The following is a 13,495-nucleotide window of genomic DNA, read 5'->3' on the forward strand; positions in this document are numbered from 1 at the left end:
TATGAGGGCAACAAATATTAAAATGAGCTTGACATTCAGTGGATGGATATGGATTATAAGAGTTATACGAGCCCTCAATAAAGTGATTTTTTTAAATGTGCTGAAAAACTCGACGTATACATGAACATACATGGCACTAAACTGTGTGGATGTGTCCCCACTAAGGAACCAATGTTAGGAACCCCTAGTCCATCCCAACCCATAACAACCCTACAGTCTCTGTGAGGCTGTGACCCTTACAGGAGATGACAGCCTCGTCTTTTCAGTGCCCTTAGCTTCCTCTGGGTGGTGGTGGTTCCCCAAATGTAGACTGTGTTTGATGACTGAGAGTTTTGAGGGGTCCTGGTCTGGTATTGCGTAGAATGCCTCTTAATGTGGGTTTGTCTGGCTCATGATCACACTGAGTTAGGGTTTTTGAGAGAGAAATCATAGACGTGTCTTTCTTATCATATCATATCATATCAAGAATAAACGTTATCAAAACAACTTAATCATTGATGATGTTAACCTGAATGACCTGGTTGAGGTGGAGTTTGCCAGGGTGCTCACCACCTCCTACTCACCACCTACTCACCACCTCCATACTCTACTTTCAGAGGAAAGTTACTAAGTGTAACACTCGAATGGTGAAGAGTGGGGAGTGGGAGGAAGTCACGCTCAGGAAAGTAGGGGAAGCAACAGAAATTACCTTGACTCCCTCAGTCTCAGCCTTCATGTACAACCCTTTACTCCAGCCTGCTTCCCTCATGCTACCCCTTCTCATGATCAATTCACGTATAATGGTTTGACAACATAATTTTAATCTAATTTTAAATTTTTTATTTGCTTTTCAAAGTTCCAAAACTGTTGGGGAAAAATGCAACAACCAAAAATCTGCCGTAAGTTGTTTTCTACTAATCATCGTAGAATTTGTCATTACGTGAATAATAAGAAACCAGTTTTCCTCAAAAGGAAGAATTAAAGACTTTACCAGAAATATCCTTTCCAGTTGGTCCTGGATGTCTTTCATTCCTGGGAAAGCAGCAACCCCTTGGATCATTTCCACAAAGATGCAGCCAACGCCCCTGAAGAGAGAAGAAAGCCTGGTTACAAGAGTCAACGCATCTGCTGGGACCACAGCGCCTGGAAATAGAGAGTCCTGGATAAAGAATGTTCTTAATGGGACACCAAGCATGTTCCGTATATACCTAGGCACACAACGCACCTGGCCACTTTTCCTCCTACACCTCTCTCTCTGTTTACTGCCCCCAAAGAACTCTGAACAGACACCGTTATACTAGGCTCTGACAATACTGGAAATGGTATGAAATAGTCAACCTTGGTCGCTCTACCTTACTTAAAAGCTAGTTAAGATTTCATTGCCTAATAAAGTCTCCAACTGATTTCCTCACACACATTTCCAAACATATCTCATAAAACCATAACCCATTGTATAGTACTCTCCAGCTGTCCAGTGCTTCTTGATTCTGTCTTTGCATCAGAATCACCTGGCGACCTATTAGTATTATTTTTTTAATAGGGGCTCATACAACTCTTATCACAGTCCATACATATACATACATCAATTGTATAAAGCACATTGATACATTCTTTGCCCTAATCATTTTTGAAGCATTTGCTCTCCACTTAAGCCCTTTACATCAGGTCCTCTTTTTTCCCCTCTCTCCCCGCTCCCCCCTTCCTTATGAGCCCTTGATAATTTATAAATTATTATTTTGTCATATCTTGCCCTATCCGGAGTCTTCCTTCCCCCCCTTTTCTGTTGTCTGTCCCTCAAGGAGGAGGTCACATGTAGATCCTTGTAATCAGTTCCCCCTTTCCAGCCCATTCACCCTCTACTCTCTCAGTATCACCTCTCACACCCCTGGTCATGAAGGTATCATCCACCCTGGATTCCCTGTGCCTCCAGCTCCTATCTGCACCAGTGTACAACCTCTGCTCTATCCAGATTTGCAAGGTAGAATTTGGATCATGGTAGTGGGGGTTGGGGGTGGGGGGAGGAAGCATTTAGGAACTGGAGGAAAGCTGTATTCTTCATTGGTGCTACATCGCACCCTGACTGACTCATCTCCTCCCCTAGACCCCTCTGTGAGGGGATCTCCAGTGGCTGACAAATGGGCTTTGGGTCTCCACTCTGCACTTCCCCTTTCATTCACTATGGTAAGGATTTGTTTGTTTGTTTGTTTGTTTGTTTTTCACAATTTATTGGGGCTCATACAATTCTTATCACAGTTCATACATATACATACATCAATTGTATAAAGCACATCTGTACAGTCTTTGCCCTAATCATTTTTTTCTCCTCTTTTCTTTTTTTACATTTTATTAGGGACTCATACAACTCTTATCACAATCCATACATATACATACATCAATTGTATGAAGCACATCCATACATTCCCTGCCCCAATCATTCTCAAGGCATTTGCTCTCCACTTAAGCCCCTTGCATCAGGTCCTCTTTTTTTCCCCCTCCCTCCCCTTTCCCCCCTCCCTCATGTGCCCTTGGTAATTTATACCTCGTTATTTTGTCATATCTTGCCCTATCCGGAGTCTCCCTCCCCCCTTCTCTGCTGTCCCTCTCCCAGGGAGGAGGTCACATGTGGATCCTTGTAATCAGTTCCCCCTTTCCAACCCACTCACCCTCCACTCTCCCAGCATCGCCCCTCACACCCTTGGTCCTGAAGGTATCATCCACCCTGGATTCCCTGTACCTCCAGCCCTCATATGTACCAGTGTACAGCCTCTGTCCTATCCAGCCCTGCAAGGTAGAATTCGGATCATGGTAGTTGGGGGGAGGAAGCATCCAGGATCTGGGGGAAAGCTGTGTTCTTCATCGGTACTACCTCGCACCCTAATTAACCCATCTCCTATCCTAAACCCCTCTATAAGGGGATCTCCATTGGCCGACACTTGGGCCTTGGGTCTCCACTCTGCACTTCCCTCTTCATTTAATATGGTGTATATATACATATATACATATACATATACACACATATACACATACATACACACACTTATATCTTTTTTTTTTTTGCATGATGCCTTATACCTGGTCCCTTGGCACCTCGTGATCGCACTGGCCGGTGTGCTTCTTCCATGTGGGCTTTTCTGCTTCTGAGCTAGATGGCCGCTTGTTCACCTTCAAGCCTTTAAGACCCCAGACACTATCTCTTTTGATAGCCGGGCACCATCAGCTTTCTTCACCACATTTGCTTATGCACCCATTTGTCTTCAGCGATCCTATCATGGAGGTGTGCAGTCAATGATATGATTTTTTGTTCTTTAATGCCTGGTAACTGATCCCTTTGGGACCACTCGATCACACAGGCTGGTGTGTTCTTCCATGTGGACTTTGTTGCTTCTGAGCTAGATGGCCGCTTGTTTATCTTCAAGCCTTTAAGACCCCAGTCACTATCTCTTTTGATAGCCGGGCACCATCAGCTTTCTTCACCACATTTACTTGTTCACCCACTTTGGTGTTTGTTTGTTTTGATGATGCCTTATACCTGATCCCCATAAACTCCAGAGACACCTTTTTTAAGTAAGTTTAGTTTGGAACCCAGGTCTTACTGATTCCAAGCAGTTAATTTAGAATCAATGAGTTGGGCTGATCAATCCATGTACCATACATACATAAACCTAGACAATTTGGCTCAGTTGTTCCATGAGCTAGAACATGCTCCGATGTGTTTTTATTATTGAAGCTCAACCAAACCACTATGATCAAGCTTCAATGTCATCTGCTCTCGAAATCTTCCATGAGTGTTCCAGTGGAACAGCTCCCTGATGAGCTTGTTTATTAATCCCTTAACTCGATGGCAGTGAACTGTTGTTGTCCCCCGTGTACTAGCTGCTGGCCATGCTCAACTAGTCTTCCTCCTCAAGCTTTCAGGCCTGCAGCGCCGAGGCAGGCTTATGGGAGCACCTCGCTGAACTGCAGCAACCTGGACCTGGTCCGAAAGAAACAACCAATTCAGTCTGGGCAGACAGCCAATCAGTCTTATCCTGGGACTTTGCAGAAATCACTTGGCAGCAAGATGGACAGGAACTGGCACATGTGGATAAGACACATTAATGACAGAGAATTAGCATGATTGGCTATAAACTGGCACCGTCCTTATTTTGCAAACAGAATATTCTCTTTACAGCCCACAATTTGGTTGGAGTGCCTTTCTCTTTATAAATTGCAACTCGGAGTGTGGAGGTCCACCAGCCCCCTTTTCTTGGATGGTGGGGGAAACAGGACTTTCTACTCTTGTAAAGGGTTACAGTCTCAGAGACTCACAGAGGCAGCTCTAACTTTTCCCATGGGGGTCACTATGCGTTGGAAACATTTGAGGGCAGTGTGTGTTTGTGGGGGGGGGGGGAAGGGGAGTGCTGCTGTCCAATCTACAATAATGAAACGCAGCCATTTAGTTGGCTCTATGATCAGAGCCCTACGAGACAGAAGAATTGCTCCTTCGGGTTTCTGAGAGGGCAAACCTGCCCTGGAACAGTCAGCTTCATCGGTCCCCTTCAGAGCGGCTGGTGTGTTTCAACCGATGACCTTGGAGTGAGCTTCCCAATACTTATCTCACAGCACCACCAGGACACCTTCCATATGATATTTGGGAGCATTTGAAAGATAAATTTAAGCTGAAATTCTGTTCAGTTGGAATAAGATGATATAATTTTTTAATGAGCTCTTATCTGCTTTGTTGGCTAAAGTCTGCTGACTTTTATTTCTAAGGGGTATTTCTTATGAGGTCATCTTTCCAAAGATGCCTGCGCGTGCAGCAGAGAAGCTGAATTACACTTACGGGACTTTACAAAGAGATCTCGAGCGAAGGAAAACATAGAAGTCCAAGCATAGAAAATGCAAACACACTAATGTAACAGTATTTTTATACTGGAGCTGCTTCAGTGTCAGACAGCAACTAAAGTCCTTCTGCTTTCTATGAAAGGGGCCTTCTGCTTCTTTCTGCCCTCTACTCACCCCATGCTCCCTTTCCCTGCATGGATTAAGATGACTTCCCAGCTACGGGAGAAGAATCCATCTCCTCAGGAACGGCACTTAATGGGAGATAATCTTACTTCCAGAAATGCCCTCTTTGCTTTGATCCATCTCTAAGAGAATGAGCGGTGGCACGGAAAGCTTGCAATGAGAGGTATCTTGGGATGCAGTGCATTCACATTCTTATTTCCGGAAGCTACCTGGGAAGGTAATGTAGGCATTGGCACTTCCATTAGAAAGCACTCGGTTTGTAGACGGCTGCTACTTAGAACGAGAACCCTAACTCTGTTTTGAGCCTTCACATAAGTGCAGATGCCATTTGAGTTCTCTGTTACTTTTCTGAGGCTGGAAAAAGATCTAAACCTACTTCCATGGGGTGGCGTGCTACCCCGAGGGACCGTACAGGCCGGGGTAGAGGCCCAGGGACCCAGGGTCATAAATTGCTACGGCTGACAGCTGAGTGTCTTCTTCGGGGCTGGGTCACCAGAACTCCTCCCAGGTGCTTTCTGTACATGCAGCCTGTGCCCAGTCTCATGACAGCTACCACTGAGGTGATGCAACCGAGGCCGTGTGGCCTGCAAAGCCTCAAACAACTACTCTCCTGTCCCTTGGCAGGGACAGTTTGCCAACCCCTGACCTATGTTTTGCTCCACTCACACGCAAATAGATTCGTCCTAGTTGGTTATAGAAAATGAGTAAAACAAGGCAATGTGCTTATTTGTGAACGGTTTTTCAGGGAAGTATCTTCTCAAACATGAGTTGACGTTTAGTACCTGCCTCAGTTTGCCACGATGGCCTCCTGATCGTCAGAAAATACATTCCCGCTGTTCCAGCTACCCACCTGCGGCACCCCTGTTCCAGCGGCACGCCGTCACCGAGACAGGCTTGTATAGAAGCTGGTAGCCATGGCATTTTGAGTTTTCTCTGCATGTACAAGAGGAACCTCTATGCATTTTGATGAACTTTGAAATGAGCCGTCTAGAGCTACAGGCTCAGAATATGAAATGTCAGTGAAGGTTCAACTCTAAATAACTTGGGCAGCAAACTCATTAAAGATTAATTAAGTTTGATTGGAAGGTATTGGAAAACTAATAGGCACACTCTTACGGCAAAGGAGTTCCAGAGGAAAAATGTATCTAAAATATTAAGAGAGGAGAGACGGTGAAGCCAGGGCGGGGCTGACACAGGGGGAAGCGGAAGCTGCCAGGGAAGGGCTGCCGAGTTGGCACACTGCACTCGGTTTGCGGGAGGCGGGGGTTTACAGCGGGAGGCTTAGATCCAGTTTCAGTCGAGGGAAATCCTATCTCCATTGAGCTCCTCCTGGCTATTAATCAACAACGCAAAAAGCTTTGCTCCGAAGCAGAGGATGTTGACAGGTGGGTTGCCAGGCGTCCTCTCACTGGCCCAGGGAGGGGCATTTTCTTAGTGGAGATGAGGGTTATCGGGCCACATGGCTCTGAGGTGTACCCAGGCTATGCTGGGGAGGGACCCAGAACCCCTCCTGGAATCCCTTCCAATCTCTTAGTACCTGTGAGCAGTTACGGTCCTTGCCCCACGACTTGCTTTGCCACCAATCAGGGTTTTGTGCCAACAGTTTGCCTCACCCCCAGTAGAGTGGGTTTTAAAATATGGCGCAAAGAACAAAGCCAAACAACTTTAAAAATCTCTTGGATGACAGCTTCTAACTTCATCCACTCACCTCAAGCAAAGGCTTGAGATTCCTGAAGACGGAGAACTCATCACTCTGTGCGTGTGGGCCAGTGTTGGGGGTCGCCACACCCGCAGCTCACACTGTTCCCCAGGAGAGGACACTCGCCCTTCTCGTCCGTGCTTCCCTACCTAAAAGCTCTCCGAGGCCTCCACTGAGCACCGGCTGCGCCAGTGAAACATCTGGAATGGGGGCTGGAGATCAGCCAGGGTCGAGGTGCTTCTGACAGGAGGAAAGCGAATGAACGGAACCCCGATTCACTGCAAGGTGCTTCGCTGGCCCTTCTCCCTCTCAGCGTCCTGCAGGCACCAGAAATTTCCTCACAACCGAAGCGCCCATCAATAGATGAGGGCAGGGCTTCTCCCTGTTTCAGGGGGTGCCCATCGATGAGAATCCCGGCAGAATATGGATTCTGGGATCTAGATCTAGATCGAAGCCCGGGGGTCTGTATTTCTTTTTCATGGTTTCATTTTTTCAGCTCTGTATTTCTAACAAGTTTCCAAGCAGTCCAATGCTACTAGTCTAAGACAAGATGTTGGATACAAAAATCTACATTATTCTGTTTATAGAGATTATTATTATCAATCCTGATTCATAGTTCTGTTTAATTCTCTGGACACACACACGCACACACGCTCCATCCAAAGGAAAACAAAGCAGCACTAGAAAAGTGAAATGAGTTAGATTAAATGCTGATCACAATCTGAATTTAACAAAGAGGGACATAGTAACAACTCAGAAAGATTGCACATTAATTAACTTAATAGGTCTCTTTATTTTGTCACGGTTCCCTGACATGCATCATTGTGCAGTGAAAGCTACCAATATTTGATTCTCCAAGCTAGCCACTTACTTATCTCACGTTTTCTATGGTGAAATGTATACGTATGTAAAATAGATCAAGGGGGTCAGCTAAAAAATAAATTTTTTAATTAAATTTTTTGGGCTATAACCTGTAGGGAAAATGTATTACACACAACAGATGTGATCTTTTCATGCTGGCATGTGTGATATTTGGAAAGTGAAAGAGTTAAGAATTACAGTCCATATATCCTTGGCGACTACTGAAGGAATCAAGTTGATGAACGTGTCACGCATCATTTACTGTGGGGAGTGCTTCATTAGGCCAGAGGCACAGTGCATCTTAGTCAGATACGTCCATCAAGAACTTAGGTCTGAAGGAAGCAAACAACATGGAGCAAAACCCTGGGCTTTGACTCAGCGCCCACCTTGGAAGAAATTCCCTCCTTAAAAAATGCTTTTAACTCAGGGAGAAAATTTAAGGTTTCGTTTTCAGACTATGAAGAAAAATTATACCTGAAAGAAGTTGCAGAAAAAATGTAAGCATCTTTACATCAGAACAAGAATTAAACAAAAGAATGAAATACAGCACACTGATGTGATTTAGTAGCATCAAAGGCGGGGGTGGGGGGGCAGCTGGCAGGAGGCACTGAGGAGCCCCCTGCTGAGCAACCAGGGCTGCAGTATGGCCTGGAAGAACAAGAACTCTATCACCTGACGGCGGCGTCAGCAGCATACGTGATCCGAACATCCTGATGGCAGTGCTCGTCCCCATAATGTAGATGGTAAACACACGCATACACACACACACACACACGTGTGCATGTGCGCAAAAGTCTGGGGGTGCAATGGTTAAGCTCTGTTAACAGAAAGGCTGGCCATTCAAGCCCAGCCAGTAGTTCTAGAGAAGAAATACTAGGTAGTTGCTCTTGGAAGGATCTCAGACAAGAAAACCTTAGGGAGAAAGTCTTCTCTCTCATGTGAGGTGGATATATACATGTATTTTCGTGTGTGTGCATGTGTGTGTGTACACATGCATACACACAGATAAAAATATTGTTTTCAGATAGCAAAGTTATCCTTTCAATTACTTACTCCGTGACCCAAGCTAGAACCTCAGGAGTCATCTGAAGCCCTCGCCATTCTCTTCCTTCACGCAGCCAGTCATCACTTTCCCACATGCCTATTATTCCCGAATAGTCCTTCCCTTCCATTTCCCTACCCATTCATAGACCTTGTCTGTCATCAACCACCCAGAAATATCAGCTGTTGCAGCCCTTAATGGCGTGCTTGCCCATAAAGTGTCCTATGTGTCCTTCGACTCTAGCTATGTCCATTTAGAAAGATGGCTTTGATAGGTCAAGGCAAGTAATTAGCACTTGGTGAGGCCTTCCCTGAACACCCACCCCCCCACATACCGCTCCTCATCAATCTCCCAAAGTTGAGTTGATCATTTTATCACCTGCACCTCCGAGACAACACTGTGATAGTCGAAACAGCGTCCAGTAGGACCTGGGTAGGTCATGCTCATCTTTGAGCCTCAGGACCTACGCGGGGCACCCACTACAAAAGGAATGCTCAATAAACACCCAGCTACCAACCAACCAACCCACTGCAGAAATGGGGTTAGAAGTGCTCACCGAGACCGCAGGGGAGAATGTCACAGATGCAGAACTGATATTCTCGTACAAAATAAAAAACTCAATTCAGAAATTTCATCTAAATATCTAAACTCTGAGTGAAAGAACCCAACAGTCGCCATGGAAACTCCTGGTTCAGCAGAATGAACCCTAGAGGCAGCAGGAACACAGAAAATGCCTAACACAATGCTTTGCCTTCACTCGAAAGCAAACGGTACGACAGGTGAAACTATCTTGGTGTCAGTCCTAGAACTGTTGCTTTTGAATCCTGGCCTCCTGTGCTGGGAAAATCTCTCACTTAGAGCAACATGTCTTCTTCTGGGTCGTGTGGACAGATTACAATAAAGGGGTGGGGTAGGGGCACACTTGTGTTCCTCCCCAGGTAACACAAAGGCTATTAAAGGTAAAGATAAAACTGAAATTCAATCTCCAAAACTTGAGATTTCAGCAGTGAACACAATCATCTTAGGAAACGGAGGACTTTCACCGTTGCTAGGGGCCTGAAGATGAGATGTTGTCGGAGGACTTTCACCGTTGCTAGGGGCCTGAAGATGAGATGTTGTCGGAGGACTTTCACCGTTGCTAGGGGCCTGAAGATGAGATGTTGTCGATGCCTACAGGTGCTCGAAGATTCAAATCAGACTCCCATGACAGTGGAGCCCCTGGAGAGAGTCTGAACGTAACAACCGCAGGTCGGACGGAGGGCCAGGGAGACTCAGGCCGGGGACACCCTCAATCGAGTCCCATCAGTACGGAAATGCAACAAGGAATGTTGTTTATTACCCAGGATTACTTAAAGAAAAAATAAAAAGAACACACACACAAAGCATTGCATCGAGTAGCAAAAGTACCCCTTGTAGTGTGAACACAGAGGAAATGGAAAGTACATGGAACCAGCCCCCAAACCAACCTCCCTGTCACGATGTGCATGCTGACTCATCATGACCCCGAGAGGAGAGCTGGCCCTGTGACTCTTTAGGGGACTCGGAAGCCCAACCTTCTCCGGCAGTTGGCTTGTGGTTTCAAAGAGCTGTCACCCAACTCATTGGCGCTAAGTCACCGCAGCCCCTTGAACCGCACACAAAACCATGTTTCTTCACAGAACAAGGGCAGATCGGGCAGAGACCATGAAAACAAGCTCAGAACCCGCACCCGTTTCTAATTTCTGTTCACCTGGAAGTCGATGCGGAACGAGGAAGTAATATTGTAAGGTTTCTCTGAACAAATACATTAATCCTCTTGCAGCCATCTAGGGAACTGAGAACATTTGTTCAGAGGTAATTATCTTAAAGATCAGAGCAAATGGTAGGTACATCCATCAAGCAACCCTTCCACGGGAACCATGTCGGTTTTTCCTTTCTATTCTCTAAGGACAGACCCGTGGGCAGCAGAAAGGAGGGGGCGTCCGTGCACAGCAGCCCCGTGTGCTCACGGTTTGGTCGGCAGGGGCCGCTCTCTCCCCCTGCCGGACCTCACCCTGCCCACGTCCCTCAGCAGGGCCTGGGGCCCCCTAGCAGGCAGCAAGAGCCCTGCAGGCGGCCAGGGTTTGTAAAAACCCAGGGAAGTCCATGTCCTAAATATTGGGAAGAGAAATAACTGCTAAAACTCTTTGGGTACATCACTCTCCTATGGGAGCATTCTGAATTTTGATGTATAATGTATTGAATTGGTACAGATGCTAGTTCCAGCCATCAAATGGCATAGATGGACACTGATAAAGTATGGTTATGAAAGAGAGCCACTGAGCTCTGCTCCTTTGACAGAAAAGTACTTGATAATGATATATAATACCTTAGATAACATATGCAAGGCTTAAAGGCAAAAACTTTCCCATTATCAATGTTCATTATTATCTTCTGGGGAGGGGGGCTGGGTGGTGGTGGTGGTGGTGCTAATTCTGTGGACTTCTTGAGATATTCTCAAAAGATTTGCTCCTGTGATGTACGATGTGCAGTGGGACATCATGTTCCCCGAGAGAAAGACTGGTTTTCTGGTGGCTGTGCAGAGTAAACACCATGTTTATCACGATACAGTATGAATGGGGCGCCATGGAGTCATGCAAGGCAGCTGCTCTAGTGGATGCTGCTTGAGGGCAGGGGCCAGGTCTTTGCCACTCTTGTACTTCTGGATGTTCTGTGAGGCTTTGTTGAATGAACCAAGAGAATCTTTGCTTTAGGTTTTGTGTCATCTTGGCTAGGCCAGGATCCACAGTGGGTTGGCATTTAAGACCTAGTGATTCCCAGTGATGCGATCTAACATAATGTTGTCACCTCCACAATTGAATCTCTTTGAATAATCCATCACTGGTCAGCAAATTGGAGTGGGAACGCGACCCCGTACTCAGATGCCAGCCCTGAGACAGCCCATTGAAAGGAAGTTTCCCAGGGGAAAACCTACGTGGACACTGTGAGAAAGCTTGCTTGCTTTGTTGTGGTTGTTGGGTTGGGATGCTCACAGACTTCTGGTTCTTCAGGCTTGAGTCAATGGTCTGTCATATTGCTTGCTGATCTTAGGAGGTGTCAAAGGCCTGCCACCTGCTGATGTTGGTTTTTTTCCATCTCTGAAGTCACAAACCTGTGGTCTTCCTGCTGATCTCAGGTTCATCAGCTCCTGCAGCTAAGTGAGTTATAGCAGAAGCCTCGAGGGTACCATCTGACCCCTGGACATGAAACTGGCCTGATGTTACAACTGTAAAGGCTGTTTTTTGGACATAACTTTATAAATATACATATAAGCTTCACAGGTTTTCTTCTATGTAACCCAGCCTTAGGCACTCATCTTGCTTAAGGGATATTGTGGTGGGAGTCTAGAAGTAAGTTTTCCTTTCTTCCTTTTTTCCCCGGTGTCAACAACTTGCTAGTGTTGACAAAAGAATCAAGTCCCTTTTGATTGTCTTGGGTATAAAAATGGCTATAAAATGATGGAAAACCAAAATTATGAATTGATTTCACAGTGCTACCATTCTGCAAACGTTTCTCAATTAAACCTGTTCAGATTAAATGTGACAAGTAGATGAAAAATGGTGATATAATAAAGTTTTCTAGTCTGGTGAGTTTCCATCAGGCTATGAACATATTCCATTTTCAGCAGCAAAGATTGTAAACGCTCGCAATACCAACAAAGGAAAAAAGCATTTGCATCATCAATCAGAAAGAGTGAGAAAAAGCCCTGCCAGCCTTACAGAAAATACAACTACGTAAACACTGCGTTCCTGGGTTCTGCTGTCTCGCATGCCTGGACGTACAGAGAAACCAAAGTGGCATGCAGGAGCTGGACTATTCAGATGTGTAAAGGAAGAACAGGGAGCTGCTCGTTTGCAGTTACTAATGACTCCATGAGAACGTGTCTTTCTCATACTGTGAATAAGCTTTGGTTTATTTTTTACTGGAACTTAGCAGGCTGCTTCTTAGCAGCGATAGGCTTTTTTAATTAAACAAGATGCAAATTATTTTTCAATTATTGCTTTATTTTTCTTTTGTGCTTTTTTAAAAAAAGAAACACCTTTTACAAAAAAAAGAAGAAGAAAACTAAGGTGCCACTGCCCCAAGGCATAATATTTTCAATCACCTTATTTGCCTGTAAAAGTTTGACCACTGGATAAGGGGGACTGCAGGAGAATGGATTTCTAGTCTCGGGTGCCTCCCCTCTGGCCACGGACCAGGGATGGGAAGAGACTTGCTATCGTGCAGAGTGCAACGGGAAGCGGACTGCTGCAAAACCAGCTGGTTACACTCTAACGCCTTACCACTTGATCTCGATCTCCCGTTTGGAGCCATTTTTAAATTGGCTCTGATTTTTAAGGTCTCCTGCTTTCTTCTTGACTGAGGTTTTCTATTGTTTATTTTGTTACTGTTGCTGATCGTCTTGTACGTGTTCCAGTATATGAAATCCAGGATAGATAAATGGAGAGAGGAAGCAACTGGATTAATGGCTCCTTGGGGCTATGGCAGGGGAGGTTGTGAGGAAAGGGGGAGCCAATCACAATGAATATAAGAAGCAAGACAATGTTCTAACACTGACTGTGGTGATGACTGCAATACTGAAGCATGACGTATGTAAAATATAATATCGTTAAAACGATTTTTTAAATTTTTATGGAGGCAGACTGGTACATCTTCCTCCTCTGGAGCAGCTGGTCAGTTCAAAGGATAACAGTCGAGCGCTTTAGCCCCTGCGCCATCAGAGCTCTGACACTACTCTACCGTGCTACAATCTATGGCAATTGTACTTCGAGGGCGTTCATTAGCAGATAATGTAAAACAACTTTCCCACTGGAATTTGAGTTTTTAGCCAGTGGTGTTAAGGTGTGAATGAGCCCCTTGGATGACATTCTTCTGATAATTAATATCAG

At 45.4% G+C, this 13,495-nt stretch overlaps 1 protein-coding gene across 2 annotated transcripts in view; it reads right to left on the bottom strand.

Moving 5' to 3' along the window:
- Positions 1-13,495, bottom strand: part of CDK14 (cyclin dependent kinase 14) — a 671,591-nt gene that overhangs the window by 248,437 nt on the left and 409,659 nt on the right. For both annotated transcript variants that reach the window (XM_075558444.1, XM_075558445.1), the window contains exon 10: positions 971-1,064. In XM_075558444.1, the coding sequence (XP_075414559.1) occupies positions 971-1,064 (94 nt within the window). The remainder of the gene's footprint in view (positions 1-970; positions 1,065-13,495) is intronic.

Source organism: Tenrec ecaudatus, chromosome 9 (genome assembly GCF_050624435.1).
Source record: "Tenrec ecaudatus isolate mTenEca1 chromosome 9, mTenEca1.hap1, whole genome shotgun sequence".
Taxonomy (NCBI): Eukaryota; Metazoa; Chordata; class Mammalia; order Afrosoricida; family Tenrecidae; genus Tenrec; species Tenrec ecaudatus.